The following is a 17205-nucleotide window of genomic DNA, read 5'->3' on the forward strand; positions in this document are numbered from 1 at the left end:
TTAGAACTTGGCTCTAAGCAAGAAAAGTTAATCTTGATTGTTAATTTTGTGTTGACCGTAATATCCACACTGATTACCCAGGGAGCTGGCTTTCTGTTTTTAGTTGCTACTTCAGACTGTAGCTTTAAAGCTAAATAATTCTATTTGCACCTCATTGTCACCACTGTATTACGTAACTTGAGATGTCCTAGCTTCAGATACAGCTTGGTAATAGTTTCCCCAAATCCCCAGCTAAACATAATATACAGAACTCTACATCAAATCTTCTCTCCTGGACTTAAATCAAGGGCCGCTCTCCTCTCCTAATGAATCTTCTCAGAGAAGATATCTAGTCTACTGCACTGAGTTACCTAAACCTAGGTATTGAAGTGATTTCTGCTTTCTGTTACCAGCAGTGTGTCCAAGCTATGTTGCTCATTTATTTTGTTGAAGACCATTTGGAGAGCTCTAAAATTTGATAGTCTTAAAGAAATGGTTGGTTAACAAAAACATCATATAAACATCCCTTTACTGTGAGGAATAAATCCTCCAGAACTAAAGAACAATGTGTTAAACCACAAGTATAAGCAAAGGTGGCAGGGCAAGCGACTGTCTTTTTGTTCTATGTTGGTACAGCACCTAGCACAGTGGGATCCTGGTCCATGACTAGAGCTCCTCGGTGCAATGGTCATACAAATAATAAACAAGGCAATCAGGAGAATCAAGGAATTATGTTTATACTGGATTTAAGATGGTAAGCAAAGAACTTTATCATCCAGCTCTGTTTGTGTCTGTGACTCTATTGGCAGGTGTGGTGGCAGTTCTCTTTTGTGGAATTACACAGGCTCATTATACATACAACAATTTGTCAGTCGAGTCAAGGAGCCGAACTAAGCAGGTGAGACCCTATTCTTCACTTCCCATGTGGTGTAGTATTGGTTGGTTGTTTTTGTTTGTTTGTTTTTTATAAAAAATAAGACTGTCAGTTTTACTATGTAATTCTTCAATGTGAATGTTTTTCTCCCCAGCTCTTTGAGGTACTGCACTTCCTGGCTGAGAACTTCATATTTTCATACATGGGTTTAGCCCTTTTTACTTTCCAGAAACACATATTCAGCCCAATTTTCATCATTGGAGCTTTTGTATCCTTTCTTGCTTTTCATCTAACAAGTTATTTATTTTAGATACGTGAAAACTTGCCATGCCTTTTTGCCTTCCCTCAGCCACTCATGCATCTCAAAGAAATGATGTTTTTTGATTTGTGTTTCCCTGCAATATGCTGCTGATGCAAGAATCTTTTGAAAACAATCGTCATCTGCCCTTTCAGAGCTAAGGACCTTATGGTATGCAAACCCCAGGGCTCTCATGTACCTGAACAGCTTCTAAGAGCTGTGTATCATTGGTTTATGTGCTCAACAGCAAATATGCTGGAGACAGCTACACTCCCTGCAGTTATAACAGAACTTAAAGCTTCAAATATTCAGGGTGGAAAAGGTGTTTCAGAATTAGGAGAAGAATACCCTATGTTGTCTGCTCAAATCAGCGTACACAAATCAAGGCGCTATCTTGCATTAGTTAGGCCATGTCTACACTACACAATTAAGTTGACCTATGTTAGGCTGACTTACAGCCACAGCAATAATTACTGCGTTTTTTTCATGTCCGTCAGTGGTGCGTGTCCTCACCAAGAGCGCTTGCACCAACTTAAGAGGGGCAGCGTATGGGCTGAGAGCCCAGGCTCTCAGCTCGGCACCAAGCTCCCAGCTGGAGCCCGGCTGCCGCCCGTGCTCCCAGCTCCCCACGGAGCTCCCAGGTGGAGCCTATACAGATACTGCATCGCCCAACCTACATCAGTCTAAGCCTTGCCCCTCTTGTCAAGGTGGGTTTACTAGGTCGGCGTAGCAGACGAATTACAGCAACAGGCAGAACACTGTAGTGTGTACGCTTACATAGTTAGATTGACGTAAGCTGCCTTACATGGACTTACTTTGTAGTGGAGACATGCCCTTAGACACTCCTTTGCACATACCTGGAAAATGGATTAGCTGAGGGTAAATAACTGAGAACCTACCATGCCAGAGTCCATATAAGAGAGTACTAGCTTTCTGTGAACAGCGATGGCTCAGTAAAACAAGATGAAGTTAGGGTTCTAGGTTTTTGTGGTGTTGGGTTTTTAGCCCAGAACACATCTAGCCTTAATCACCTCTGGTAAAATAGAAATGGCTCAGTAAAGTTGAACTTCTCCAGGTTTTAAAACACAAGGAAGTATGTTGTATTGCCTGCCAGCAACTCTCTCTCTCTCTCAGACCAATGGTCCATCTAGCCCAGCAACCTGTCCTCTGACAGTGGCCAGTGCCAGGTGCTTCAGAGGAAATAAAGAAAACAGGCAGTCATCAAGTGATCAATCCCCTGTCGCCCATTCCCAGCTTCTGGCAAACAGGCTAGGGACATCATCCTTGCTAATAGCGATTGATGGACCTATCCTCCATGAACTTATCTAGTTCTTTTTTGAACCCTGTTATAGTCTTGGCCTTCACAACATCCTTTGGCAAAGAGTTCCACAGCTTGACAGTGTGTTGTGTGAAGAAATACTTCCTTTTGTTTGTTTAAAACCTGCTGCCTATTAATTTAATTGGGTGACACCTAGTTCTTATGAGAAGGGGTAAATAACACTTTCTTCACACTAGTCGTGATTTTATAGACTTCTGTCATAACCCCACCCCCCAGTCTTCTCTTTTCCAAGCTGAAAAGTCCCAGTCTTATTAATCTCGCCTCATACAGAAGCTGTTCCATGCCCCTAAGCATTTTTGTTGCCATTTTCTGAACCTTTTCCAATTCAAATATATCTTTTTTTGAGATGGGGCAACCACATCTGCACACAGTATTCAAGATGTGGATGTACTATGGGTTTATATAGAGGCAATATGATATTTTCTGTCTTCTTATCTATCCATTTCCTAATGATTCCCAACATTCTATTCGCTTTTTTGACTGCCCTGCACATTGAGTGGATGTTTTCAGAAAACTATTCACAATGACTCCAAGATCTCTTTCTTGCGTGGTAACAGCTAATTTAGACCCCATCATTTTATATGTATAGTTGGGATTATGTTTTCCAATGTGCATTATTTTGCATTTATCAACATTGAATTTCATATGCCATTTTGTTGCCCAGTCACCCAGTTTTGAGAGATCCTTTGGTAGCTCTTCACAGTCTGCCTGGGACTTAACTATCTTAAGTAGTTTTGTATCATCTGCACATCGAAACACATCTGGGATGGGCTAGGTAAGAATATTGTTTATAAGGAGGTTGTTTTATCTCACGCCCCAACTGAACAATGTGTATGGATTTTTGCAGCCTTCATTATGATAAAATATAAACCTGCCCAAGGGAATTACATAGTTAAACGTGATGGCAAGATTCACGGAAGGTGTCCCCTTCCCAGTGTGCCTAGTCTCCTGAGTTTTGGATGGATGGGTTTGATTTTTTTTTCTCTCAAAAGATGCCTTCCACTAGTGTATTTTAATCTCATATTCTCCTTCCTCTGCTGTTCTCTCACCCTGCCTAATATGCAGCCTTTTCAAATTCCACATACTATAGCAAAGTACTGCATATAAAGTGGTTCCCTGTTGTGTGAGCTAAACATATGGGCAACCAATGAGGTTTTTGTACCATATTGTGTACCATATTGTATTTTAAAAGTGCTTTGGAGGAGGGTGTATCTTCCTTCTTCTCATCCATCCCTCTCCCCTCAACAGACTGATTCAGAACAAATAAATGGGGCTGGGGAATCCTCATCGGTTCCTGATAGTTTTCTGAGCTGTATTAAAAAGCAGAGTTTAAGTTCTTGTGCTGAGGTCTGTTAGTTGTTAATATTTGAAGGTGTTTGTCTGCATCCTTCATTTTTTTTTTTTATATTTCAATATATATATCAAATAGTCTTGATTTATATATTCAGTATCAAACTTATATACTGCAATAAGGTATAAAGTAATCAGCCTAATGAGTAAGAAGACCTTTTTACTGTCAGTGTACATTTCTAAGTCACTTATAGGAGGAAAAATAACGTACCTTTTGCTCCAGTGAGTAGGTTGTGTTAAGTTTCCAGTAGCATGATGATGGAGCGGATGTCAGCGACTGTGTATTTATCTTAAGACCAGTGGATCCTTAACCCCCAGCTGTGATCAGATTGCAATCTTTCTGGGCAGAGCTGCACACATCTACCCTCTCTCTTTCTTCTTGAATCTGGGCAGAAGGCACAAGATCAGTTGGAACTTTCAGCACATGATGATGTTTTCAGGTAAAAGTGTTTGGTGAAGCAATAATTGTTTTACATAAATCTAAATAATCCTCTCGTGAAAATCCTCTGATGTGCAATTTCTAATCGGGAGAAGGGTAGTGTGGTGTGTGTGTGTGTTTTAATTAAAAAAAATAATAATGCTGTAGCAATTGACTTAGCATAGCATCTTTATACAGAGTCTGTCTCCTATTCAACTTCATTTCTCTACAGACCGATCAGAATCTGTCATGATTCTGACAGTAGTGACAGTCTCTGGCCTCTGGCAGCTGGATGATCCTTGCATGGTTATGACTAAGATTGGTCAAAATGTTTGTTTTGAAATTTTGCAAATAGAAATTTTGCAATATTCTCTGCCCCCCTCCCCCAATTTACCTTTAGGGAATGACAGGACCGGAACCAATGCTGTCAGAAATATAAGTGTGGAAAAACCACCTAGAGCTAGAGTTAAAGAAAAGGAGAGGGGAGTATTTGTATTTGCTTTCTCTGGCACACAAGTGAGCTGCAAATGTTCATGCTTCCTTGCTAGTAAAAACAAATTACTGAGTGTTTTTACTGTTACAAGTAAGTCCGTGGCTGCCTGTCTGGGTAGGCCTTGCTGCTGGAATTCTGAACCCCCCTGGGATGTGTGTTGTGCTTAGAAGCATGTTATTACCCAGAATTCTCCAAGCTCTCAGCTCTTTTATAGCAACACTGGTATTAGAGCGGTGGGAGCAAATTGAAAGGTTTGCATGCTCTTTCTGGATGCAGGGAGCGTCTTAATTTCTAAAAAGTATTTTTACTTCAGTCAGCAGGCAACGTCTTTCCACAAGCTTTTCTGGAAATATTTGTCCCTATTATTTATACAGTTACCTTTGGACTCATAACCATGTTAATGAAAATGCTGTGGCAGAGAAAGAAGCTGTCAGGTACCTTGTTACTGCTTCCTCATTTTCAGGGCAGATATGCTCCGCCCTGAGGCATGGCATAGGTTAGAGCAGTCTAAGAGCTGCTCTAACTTATGCCTGCTGACTCTGGTTTGTACGGAACCATAGCCAGCTGAGCATAGCTGGAGCACAGAACACTCTAACCATGTCCCCTCCCTATCACAACGTAGCCCCTGTGCCTGAGGTGAGTGGGAGTTTGTGCAGGGCATTGCAGTGCTGACATGGCACATCTTAATGGGCCAGATCAGGTGGTGTTTTCATGGTGTTTGGTTATTTTAAGTAGCTGATACAGTGGGGAGTCCCTTCTTTTGGCTCCTACACACTATCTTGGGGATTTGTTTTTAGACTGGATGAATGTTTAAGGAAGTGCTGTGAAAACTGTCACTGGTACTTAAGAAGTTCACCTAGTTCATTCCTTTCTTTCTGTGCAGGTCTTAGAGGAGCCATGGCATTTGCTCTGGCCATACGAGACACTGCTACTTACTCCCATCAAATGATGTTCTCAACAACCCTTCTTATTGTCTTTTTCACTGTCTGGATTATTGGTGGAGGCACAACACCCATGCTGTCATGGCTGAACATTAGGTCAGTACACATCCAAACACTGGGCAATGTTATAGTCTTTAAAAAAGAAAAAAACACTGTACTCTGCTAGTCGCTGATACACTAAAACCACCTGTGTGATGCTTGTTAGGCATCTCTAGATTTTAAGGGGTACAGATGTATTGGTAAGGACACTAAATAAGAAGTTACTTTCGTTAACACTATGAGTGTATAGTACAGTAGGATCCCTATTAACCAAAACACCTGGAGGCCTGAGCTCCTTAGCAGGATACAAGTAACATCTATTGACTTGAATGGAAATTGCTCACATCCTACAAGGAGACAATAGGGCCCCTGTATCCCCAACTTCTAAATCAATGAACTAACACCAGTCCCCATCTATTGGCCCCTGATAATAGTCCTGATCCCATTGAATTCAGTGTGAGACTTTCCATGGTTTCAGTGGGAGCTGGATCTAAACAGGCTGTTATCCAAACAAATCTGGTATTTCCTGGACTGTTAGAACAATCAGGATCTTACTGTACTGCTTGAGGACATGGCCAACATAAAGATTATGGTTATGGTATGTAATCATAACAACGTAGTCAAACTGCCAATATACAGATGCTCTTAGGTTATAGGCATATACACCTCTACCCCGATATAATGCGACCCGATATAATGCGGTAAAGCAGTACTCCGGGGGGGCGGGGCTGCGCACTCTGGCGGATCAAAGCAAGTTCAATATAACGCGGTTTCACCTATAATGCGGTAAGATTTTTTTGGCTCCCGAGGACAGCGTTATATCGGGGTAGAGGTGTAAGTTTTTGAAGCTACTTATCATGGGAAGCAAATCCCTAGTAGAGAATCATGAATCCATCAACAGTTATTTAGCAGGTATGCTCCTGCTATATTAGGGTTTTGGTGTACTGTACACATGCTGTGTGGCCCTTACAACATACTGATTGCCTTCAATACTAAGTGTGTTCACCAGAATTTGCAATATCTAAGGTCCTGTAGTAGGGTATAGGTAAGCTCCAGGGAAAACTGCAGATGCTGAGGTAAGTCTCTATTTATCTTTGCTAAAATTAGCAGGTTAGGGACCACCTCTGTAGTTGGACAAAGAGAGGAAATTGCCAGCTGATATGTATTTCCTTGGTTCAGTTAAGAAATGACTCGGAGTGGGTGGGATTTCCAAAAGCACTTGGAATTGGCCTAACTGCTCCCATTGAAATCAGTGGAAGTTGAACCATTGCAGTCAATGGGCGCAGAAACAGGCCAGCGCTGAGCACTTCTGGGAATCCCACACACTGACTTGTTTTCTTCTAGAATTTTCTAGGCAAATTCTCAGAAGAAAGACTAGCTATGGCTAGCAAAGACGCTCAGGCATTACTCACCCCCAACTCCTTAGATTCTCACCTCGCCGTGATGACCTTGGGGTCATTCCAGATGGCTGATGGTTAAACTCAAACAGCTGGGTACATTCTTGAGTGTTTGGGTTGGGTTTAGTTGGGAAAGCTGGAAATATTACTCCTATCACAGGCCTGTCGTTATTTTTTGCAATTTGAGGATGAGGTGTACCTCTCCTCTTGCAGTGACGAATCTTTTTTTGATGGTCCAGCCTAGGAACCTGAGGTGACATGAGCATTTCTGGAGGCATTTGAGGGAGGACATTGTTTTTTCTGACAGATTGTTTTGTTGATGATAGGGCCACTTCAATAGTTTTGCTCCATCAGTAGGTGATACCATGTTCTTTTCTTATGCTCTTCATGAAAGTACCGCTCCCCAAAATCAATAATTCAGGCCATGAAGCAGCACAGGTGAAAACACTAGTTGACCAGTGCTGCGATACCACTCCTGGAATGGCTCCCAAAGGACAACTGTAATGTCACAGCAGGGCAGATTTTAATACCTATAGATATTAAATTGTGTGTTGGAGGCATAACAGAACCACCTGATTGGAAGTGAAAAGAAATCACTACCTTTTTGGCTTGGTTGAACAGAACAAAATGGTTAACCTCTCATCTATATAATTATATAGATCTGTTCGTAGCATTCTGATTAGGGAAATGCAGTATTTGACTGACCCCTGTACAGTGTTCATTGAAATTGGGGCAGTTTGTCTTCCCAGAGGCCACATAAAATTAAACTTACTTAAACCAAGAGATGGCAGCCATGTGCAGCTGAATAAGAGTTAGAAACTCAAACACTGGTTAGTGGTCATTTGTCATGATACAGTGCCAGCCACTGAGAAGTAAAATGCCCCCTTTGTTATAGGAGGGTAGCAGAGGGATAGAGATTACAGCTTCCTAGTGAAATTCAGAAGAGTTTAACATGCTAGTTCTTATCCTTTTGGGTAGGGTGTGAGGCATCAGAAGATGCAGTATAAAAGATAGAACTAAAGGAAGTCTGTATCTCAAACAGAAGCAATAGCATGGAATATAGGGCTCAGCTGAGGTGCAGTATGGAATTCAAGGTATTCACTGTTTCTTTAAATGGATGATGCCTGGACCCCTGGCACTTATGCCCTTTAAATTAGATTGCAGTAAATAAAGCGTGAGAGGTTGAGAGTTAAGAAGTTTTTTATTATACAGGATACTTTAACAGAAAAGAGATTAAAAGTTAACATTTGCTTTTTGTTCATTTACTAGATTAAGTTGGAGACGGGGCAATGATGCAGTTCATGAACTGGACCTATAATTCAGAAGTTGCAGACAACCATAAAAAAGGCCACTTGTACCCTGTGAAATTCAGAGTGGTTTTAACCTTAAACTTCAATTTAATTCTTGAGCCATTAGTATAACAAGTTTATAAAAGAAAAAACCAAAAGTCCAGCTAAAACTAGTAACATTCTTCCACGCTTGCCTTGTTTGGGAAGTTGTGTCCATTTTAGATTCAGCCATTGGAAACTAAACATGTTAAAAATTTAAACATCAGTAATAATAATTTTTCATTCCCATCATGCCAGATGCTTGAGTTTCTTGGATCTCATAGATGTCTTTGGAAGATTACATTTAAGTCCTTGAATGGTAAATGGCTATGTTCTTGGAGGAGTGAGTTTGTTTTTGTTTGGAAAATACAGTTTAGCTTGAATAATCTAGCTGTGGGGAAGTTTAAAAATCCAGTGGTGGTTAAAGCCAAGAAACATTTTTCCTGCCTAAAGCTGCTAACAAACTTCAGAGAGATCTGACAGGCCAGTAAATCAGAAGCATTGTCAAAGTTCCTCTCTAAAGAGAGGCTGACAAGGTTTCACTTGTACTTCTCACAGGGAAAGGGAACTCTTGCATTTATATCTCAAAATAAGGGTCTGTCATTGTTCATTAGGAATGGGTGACCCGTTGGGGCAGTGCTTCCTTTTTCCAGTTTAGTACTGACTGTTGCCAGTGAAGCAAAATACTGACTAATGTCCTCCCCCTTTTTGTTCAGAATTTGTTGTTTGAAATTAATTCATTTCAAAACATGAATTTTAATTAGTAAACAAACTTTTTTCTGAATTGTAGGAACTGTAAAGTAGCTTGTGAGAGAGAATATAATTAAGCACTGTTCTTGCTGGGGGAAGAGGTTTTGATTTCCAATACTAACTTTTCTGTTTTTTTGGTACTTAAATGATGCATAGTGACATGGTTACTATTGAAATAGCAGGATTTGTAATCGAAGTCCTGTTGTCCAGCTTATTCAGATACAAAGACTTATTGAATGTTTTAACTATATGGAAGTAAAATTGCACAATGTACGACTGAGCTTAAAAATTTAAGCAATGAGAAATTGAGTGATGTGCAGTAAATGAGGCATGGGGCCAGATACTGACCCCTGAGAATAAAACAAAATATTTAATAGCTAACTCATTCAGTGAGCACCATCCAGTGCACTGAATTAGCAGGTGTCCTATGGAGAAAATGTGCAGATTGTAATTCAGCTTTTAATTACATGATCACAAGGGTCTGAATTAAGATTGCACAGGCAGAACTTACATCATACTGACACCCACATGGGTCATCAGCTGGGTTGAAACCTATTTAGCCCCCTTCCTAAGCCCTGGCTCCTCATCCCAGTCTTCTCTTCCTCCAGGTTCTCTGTCCAAGTCCCAGCTTCCTCCCCAGGCTCCACATCTGACCTCTACCTCCCCCACTCCCAATCTCCTTGCCCAACCGGTCTCCCTCCCCTCCCCCACAATTTTGAGTGTGAGCTCAGTCTCCCCATCCCTACCCTCCCTGGCTCCCTGTCTCCTTGACCAATAGGACCCAATCACCCCGTCACCCCATTCTGGCCTTAGTCCCTTCTGTCAGACTGCTTCATCCTCTGCTCTGCCTGGAGAGACGGGCTTCCTGCTCTCATTTCCTGTGCTGGTGCCACTGTGGCCTCCAGTACTGGGAAAGAGCAGTTAATCCTGCTCTGTCCCTGCATCCCAGGACCAGAGCGTGCTCAGAGCATATGGACTCTTCTTGGAGTTTGGCCACTAAATTTTCCTGAAGTGTCTACTGAGCATGTGCAAAGTGGAATTTTTAGGGGCTTGTAATGTGGTTAAATTAGGGTGGGTTATTGCGGGGGATGCCAAAAGGCACATCCCTGACACCAGGGTGCCCTCCTGCCAGATTTGAAGTCCCTGTTCCAAAGTATGGAGGCACTAGAGCTTCTCAACAGAATGGTTGGATGGATATTTTAACCTCAGTAAAAATGTATTTTTCCCTAAATTTATTCTGAGGAAAAAGCTGAACAGGTTTTGCTGTAATTTTCCAAAAATATCTTCCATGGACATACACCATGGAAAATATCTGCCTGTTAGTTTGGCAGTTATAAGCAACTGAAAAGAGAATCTTAGAATGGAGAGACTCAGGCAACCTTAACTGTAGGTGTCACTACCTGCAGGTAACCTTAATTCTGGAATGTGCTAATTTTAGAATGCTCAACTTTGCAACCTTTAATGTGTTTTTTTAAAATATATTTTTGTGTGTATATGAATTGGCCATATCTTATGTACATATGCACACAATCTCTCTCTCTCTCTCTCTCCAATCTATATCTATATTATAGCTCAGGGGTCGGCAACCTTTCAGAAGTGGTGTGCCGAGTCTTCATTTATTAACTCTAATAATAAACTCATGGGTCTAATAAATGCTAGTAATACATTTTAACGTTTTTAGAAGGTCTCTTTCTATAAGTCTATAATATATAACTAAACTATTGTTGTATGTAAAGTAAATAAGGGTTTTAAAATGTTTAAGAAGCTTCATTTAAAATTAAATTAAAATGCAGAGCCCCCCCCCGGACCGGTGGCCAAGACCCGGACAGTGTGAGTGCCACTGAAAATCAGCTTGCGTGCCTACCACTGTTATAGTTATATCTTCTATGTATATGTGGAGCCAATCATAGCAACATAGGGCTGGAAGAGGGCATCTAGTCCAGCCCCTGCACTGAAGCAGGAGAAAGTAAACCTAGACCATCTCTGACAGGTGTTTGTCCAGTCTTTTCTTAAAAACCTCCATTGAGGGGGATTCCACAACCTCCCTTGGAAGCCTGTCCCAGAACTTAACTACCCTTTTAGCTGAAAAGTTTTTGCTAATATCTAACTTAAACCTCCCTTGCTGCAGATTAAGCCAGTTACTACTTGTCCTACCTTTAGTGGACGTGGAGAACAATTGATCACAGTCCTCTTGATAACAGCCATTAGCATATTTGAAGATTTTTATTAAGTCCCTCTGTCTTCTTTTCTCAAGATTTAAAATGCCCAGTTTTTTTAATCTTTCCTTGTAGATCAGGTTTACTAAAGCTTTTCTCATGTTTATGGCTGTCCTTTGGACCCGCTCCAGGTTGTCCACATCTTTCCTAAAGTATGGCACCCAGAATTGGACACTATTCCAGCTGAGGCCTCACTAGCGCAGAGTAGAGTCGGACGATTACCTTCTGGGACTTCGGTACGACACTCCCTTTAATACACCCTAGAATGATATTAACCTTTTTAAAAACTGCATCATGTTGTTGACTCGTATTCAATTTGTGATCCACTATCGCTCCCAGATCCTTTTCAGCAGTACTGTTCCCCATTTTGTAGTTGTACATTTGATTTTTACTTTCAAAATGTAGTACTTTGCACTTATCTTTACTGAATTTCTTCTTGTTGAATTTAGACCAATTCTCCAATTTCTTCTCGAAGTCATTTTGAATTCTAATCCTGTCCTCCGAAGTGCTTGCAACCCTTCCCAGTATGGCGTCATCTGCAGATTTTATAGCCATACTCTCCACTACATTATCCAAGTCATTAATCAAAATACTGAATAATACCAGACCCAGGACTGACCCTTGCAAGACCTCACTAAATACACCCTCCCAGTTTGACAGCAACCCACTGATAACTTCTCTTTGAGTATGGTCTTTCAACCAGTTGGACACCCACCTTATAGTAATTTTGTCCACCTTGTAATAATTGCTAGAAATAATTGTTACATGCACTTTGTTGTCATGTAAAGATTCTGTGGTAACATGGTTGGATCGCCTTTTCTTGGAGGTGATAGCTTCTGGATGTGATTATCACCCACATGGTTGTATGAAAACAAACTAAGGGATGTTATTGGCAAATGTTTATCATACAGTGTTGTCATTGTTATTTTCTATGATTTTTTTTTTTGTTATTTTGTATTCCATTTTTATTTTGTGTGTTTTTTTCTGTTGTTGGTTTTGGTTTGTTTTTATTTTGAGCTTGGCTAAAGATACCAGCTCACAAACATTTTCTGTTACTTACATTCCATTCTTGTGCTGTACCAGAGTTGGTGATCATGCTCCATCGGTGGAAGAGATAAATGAAAGCCGCTGGCTGTACTTCAGGTGACACTGGTTTCCTCAGTATAAAATTAACCTGGTGCTTGGCTTTCTTCACCTTTCTAACCCAAAGTATGTGTTCTCTTTCTATGCTATGGCATGCTGCTGCTTTTCAAATGAGGGACTGTACAATTTCCATAATTCTGAATCAGTTTAGTTCCTGTGAGCTGAAAGGGTGTGGTTCCCACAGGCAGGGCTTTCACTCTTTCAGTTTTTCCAATTTTATTTTTGTTATTCCCCTTAAAATCGGGATAACAGACCCCTTCTACCTCACCACACGCTTAGGAAAGAAAGTAAAATGGTTCTTTTATTGTAAAAATAGTAAAAATAAAAGCCTCATCTGACTTCTGTGAATTGGGAAATCATGGATTTGATCCTATAATCCTTATTCATGCAAGTAGTCTACGTGACTTCCAAGGGGTTACTCAGGAGAGTAAGATTGACTCCCACCACAGTTGCAGGACTGTTCCATATTGGAACCCTCCCAAGAAAGGTGCTGATCGGAGCTGATCCATTGAGATTAGTGGGAGGGGAGTCAAGATCAGTTTCCAAAACCAGTGAACTGGTAAACAAGGCCTGTTGAAGGTGTGTATAGTGTAATAATTACATTCCTTTGGTGCATCTTTAATGCACCTTGTTGTATCACAGGAGTCCCAATCAGCCGGTTAGTTTTTAGAACCACAAATAGGCCAACACCAAAACAAGCTGCATTGAGAACCAGAATAGTTAAAGTACTACCAGCATTCAGGGCTGTTACCACAGTAACTGTACATGCTTAGTTAGACATGCCACCTATGGTGAATTCCTGCCCTACATTTCAGGCTTTGGGAAGGCTGGACTTAGGCAATATCACCAAGAATTAGAGCTGCTCTGCTTTCTATGGCCCAGTGTGGAGTTTCTCAAAGTGAGGATCAATCGGGCTTTTAAAAGTGTTTTTTGCTAACTTTTTTTTGTTTTCCATGTAAACTTTCCCTTTGAGTTTGTTTTCGTGTGTGCTGGCAGAAGTCACAATGACAGTAGCACCATTGTCACAGGGACTGGGTTCATGAACATGTGCATGCAAGGTGGGGAGGAGTCAGCCTAGCTACAGTGACGCCAGTGCTCAGCTTTTGGGTCACAGGTGGCACATCTGAGTAGTTACTATGGCACCAAGAGTGATGCTGGAATTCTACTGTAATTCTAGATCCCTTCCAAACCAAATTGGTTAAAGAAATAGTGTTGACAGGGAAAGGTTGGTAGTTAAGGAACTCAGTTGGCAGATGAAGTTACAAGCTCAGTGATAACCCATTTACCATTAAAACATGTCTTAAAGTAAGATAAGCTGTTCATATTCTGAAAAATAGAGAATTATTTTCATAAGGAGTCACACCTTCACTTCAGTGAGCTTGTTTTCTGCTCTAGATACTGTTACTTTGTTGTGTCTGTATAAATTCCACTGACTATCCCAAGACCAGAATGAAAATGGTGACTAAATAGTATGTTTACTAAGACAGTTTGTAGTCATCTGGTTCTACATAATAAAATAGTGAATTGATGCTGAAAGGAGAAATGCATTTTTAATTGGCCGATTTCAGACTTTTTTATTTAGTCACAACAGAAAATTTTTCACGCATGACTTTTCTCATATACTGTTATCCCTCAGCCAAGTCTTATGTAAATAATTTTGTTGCCAAATCAAACACTTCATCTGTGCAATCCTAGAAACCATATGTTGCAGCTATGGATTGTCAGAGTGGAGAGCACAGAAAAGAGTGGTGGCTGCTGGGACTGCACTGCCATGTTCTTGGCTGCATTGCAGCTGACATGCCCTTCAAGTCACGTAATCCGGTCAGTGCTTAGACCAACATATGCTTGTTCATCTGGCTTTCCAGTAGACTATTTCAGTGACATTCCAAGACGATTGGGCTTACTATGGTCACTGTGCACCTGGTGTATAAGAGCTAATCCAAGTAAATCAATCCAGCCCTGAAGAATTTTGTTCTTCAATACAATTCAAGTCAACAGGAACAAATATTGACTTCCATAGCAATTAATCTTTGTAATTGCTTATGAAGCATGCGAGTAAAGGGAAACCACTTTGCTTTGAGAGACTTTTCTCCAACATCAGGAGCTTTTCTTGAACTGAACTGGAACTCTGTCTTGACTTCAAAGTGAACTATAATATTTGATTACATTTTCTGCACTAAATTCTGATGGTGGGAATAGTAGGATTTGTCATGAATTGTAGTTAAAGATTATTAATTATTTGGTGGTTGCTTAATAACTAGTGGCCAACATCCTTGTGGGAGTAATGTTAACAAAAACTAGCACTCGAACATTTAAACTTTAGAAAAGGGACTTATTTAAAGGAGAGACCTAGTCAAAAAGACCCTGAAGTTAAGCGAAGAACTAAAAATCCTTAGACTTTGCATGAAAACTATTAATAAGCATTCCATAATAGACACATCAGGCACACATACCCCATAAACAAAAAAGAAGCAGACGGGCAAGAAAAACGTTAGCTTGGCTAAGTGTTAAGATGCAAGAGGTTATTTGAGCCTCAGAGGTGTGTGTCAGAAAATGGAAATCCAGGTTAAGTGAAGCCAATAGAAAAGCCTATAAATTACAGCAGGTAAAATGGGAATTATGAGGGATAAGAGAATTTGAAGAGCAAATAATCAAAGACATTAAACAAAGAGATTTTTTTTAGGAAAGACTGCTTTGTATGAAGATATGAAGTGAGGTTGTACTGAAGTTGGGAAGCAAGGAGGGTAAAACACCAAAGACTTTGAGGGACTGGTGAGTACAGACTAACAGGGAGCAAAGAAACCAATTAAGGAGGAGAAGGACATTGACGCTAAATATTTTGTTTGCATCTGTCTTCACCACAGAGCATATTAGGGCGATACTTACCCTTTTTTCTGGTAATAAAATGGCGTACTGTCTGAGATTATGGTCTCAAAAAGAAGAGCTGCTAGAACAAATTGATAAAAAGCAAAAAGTCACCCAGTTAGTACAAGCCTAAGAATGAAGTGGCTGAGCTGCTAAGAAAAATAAACACTTGCATTAAAATCAGCTACTATACTGGAGGACACCAAATATTGTACCTGTTTAAAAAAATGCTGAAAGGTGAGACTAATAATTCAAACCAGTAGGCCCTATTTTGGTACCCTGTTAATTGGCTGAAACAAGTCAAAAATAGGACTGAAGAACACTAAGGTAAACATATGATAGGAAATAACCCATCTGTCTTCTACAAAGGGAAATCAACAGAAATGAGGTTTTTTTCCTCCACAGAAAATTGCAATGAAAACTTTAAAAGTTTGCACCTAAATTTTCCACAGAAAATTTCAGTTTGGAGCAGAAATTTGAATACTGAAAATTTTTAGTCAAAACCCAAAATAATTCTGTTTTGGAAATGCTGCCATGGTGCTTCATAGGAGTTGTAGTTCAAGTGCCTCATGCCCCCATTCTCCTCTTTGTGCTGTGCTTTTAAGAGGTACAACATAGAATCTCACCCTGTGCGGAAAAAGTATTTCCGTATCAGTTTAAAGCTTGTTCCCTTTCAGTTTCATTGATGCCCTCTTTTTTATGATAAGAGGGGAACAGTAATGTCCAATCTATCTTCTCTGTCCCATTCATTGTAACTTTATCATGTCCCTTCTGTCCACCATTGATAGGCCCTCGCCTGGGATTTTCTGTTCAGTTCTGGTAATCCCATCTCTAAAAGGATGTAGCCGAAATAGAGGAGAGTTATAGATGTGTAACGAGTGGCCTGGAAAATCTTCTATATGAGGAGAGTAAACTAAACAGTCCGTTTTCTCCAAAAGTAAGCAAATAAGAGAGAACGTGATTAAGTTTCACAACGTGAGTGTGTAATTTACTCCTATTTTTTCCCTTACTCCTAATACGAGGAGACATTCAATAAAATTGAAAGACAATAAATTTAACACTGATAAACCATTCTCTTGTGGAATGCACAATTAATCTGTGGAATTTGGTGCCACAAGAGATCCTGGAGATCAAGGGCTTAATAGGATTTCAGAAGGACTTGACAACTATAAGGATAATAGAAATATTGAGTTACTTTAGATAAGATTAAATAGATGTTTGGAAGGGATACTTCAGGCATAAGACGATCACTAACTGAATAACTATAGCAAGGAAATTCCCTTATGGGCGTGCTAGTCTGTAATTGCCTGCTGTCTGGTTTCTTGCTCCTTCTCTGAAGCATCTGGTCCTGATCACTTTAAGAGAGAGGAGACTGGACTAGAGGGATTACTAGTCTGATCCAATGTGGCAATTCCCATGTTATTTAGGATAATGAAACTTCCCTAACGACAGAGCAAACTAAGATAATGAATTCCCGGGCAGTTCAGACTGCAGGGATGTGACTAGCAGTCTGCTTCAAAGTCCAATGCTGTAACTCCTGTGTGGATGCAAACTAATAGGTTCCCAGTTCACGTTAACGTAGTCCTCTTCAAACAGGATTACATTCATGTGAACCTTTTAGTTCACGCCCGCAGCATCCTCAAGGGGGAGTTACAGCATAGCACTTTGGGGCACTCTGCTGTTCACACTACTGTAATCCAAACTGGGGGGCAGTGAAGACCTAGCTTTCGAAACTCTTTTGCTGATCCCTTTTTAGGAAGTATATTTTAAAAGTG

The 17205-nt window shown here is 40.4% G+C and overlaps 1 protein-coding gene across 2 annotated transcripts in view; it reads left to right on the top strand.

Annotated features, from left to right (window-relative positions):
- SLC9A7 (solute carrier family 9 member A7) overlaps nucleotides 1-17205 on the top strand; it is a 103767-nt gene that overhangs the window by 69304 nt on the left and 17258 nt on the right. Inside the window, exons 9-13 of one of the 2 annotated variants that reach the window (XM_065580817.1) lie at nucleotides 789-877; nucleotides 1008-1121; nucleotides 4169-4280; nucleotides 5635-5788; nucleotides 12506-12565. In XM_065580817.1, the coding sequence (XP_065436889.1) occupies nucleotides 789-877; nucleotides 1008-1121; nucleotides 4169-4280; nucleotides 5635-5788; nucleotides 12506-12565 (529 nt within the window). The remainder of the gene's footprint in view (nucleotides 1-788; nucleotides 878-1007; nucleotides 1122-4168; nucleotides 4281-5634; nucleotides 5789-12505; nucleotides 12566-17205) is intronic. The other variant, XM_065580818.1, reaches the window with a different exon arrangement.

This window comes from Chrysemys picta, chromosome 1 (genome assembly GCF_011386835.1).
Source record: "Chrysemys picta bellii isolate R12L10 chromosome 1, ASM1138683v2, whole genome shotgun sequence".
Lineage (NCBI taxonomy): Eukaryota > Metazoa > Chordata > Testudines > Emydidae > Chrysemys > Chrysemys picta.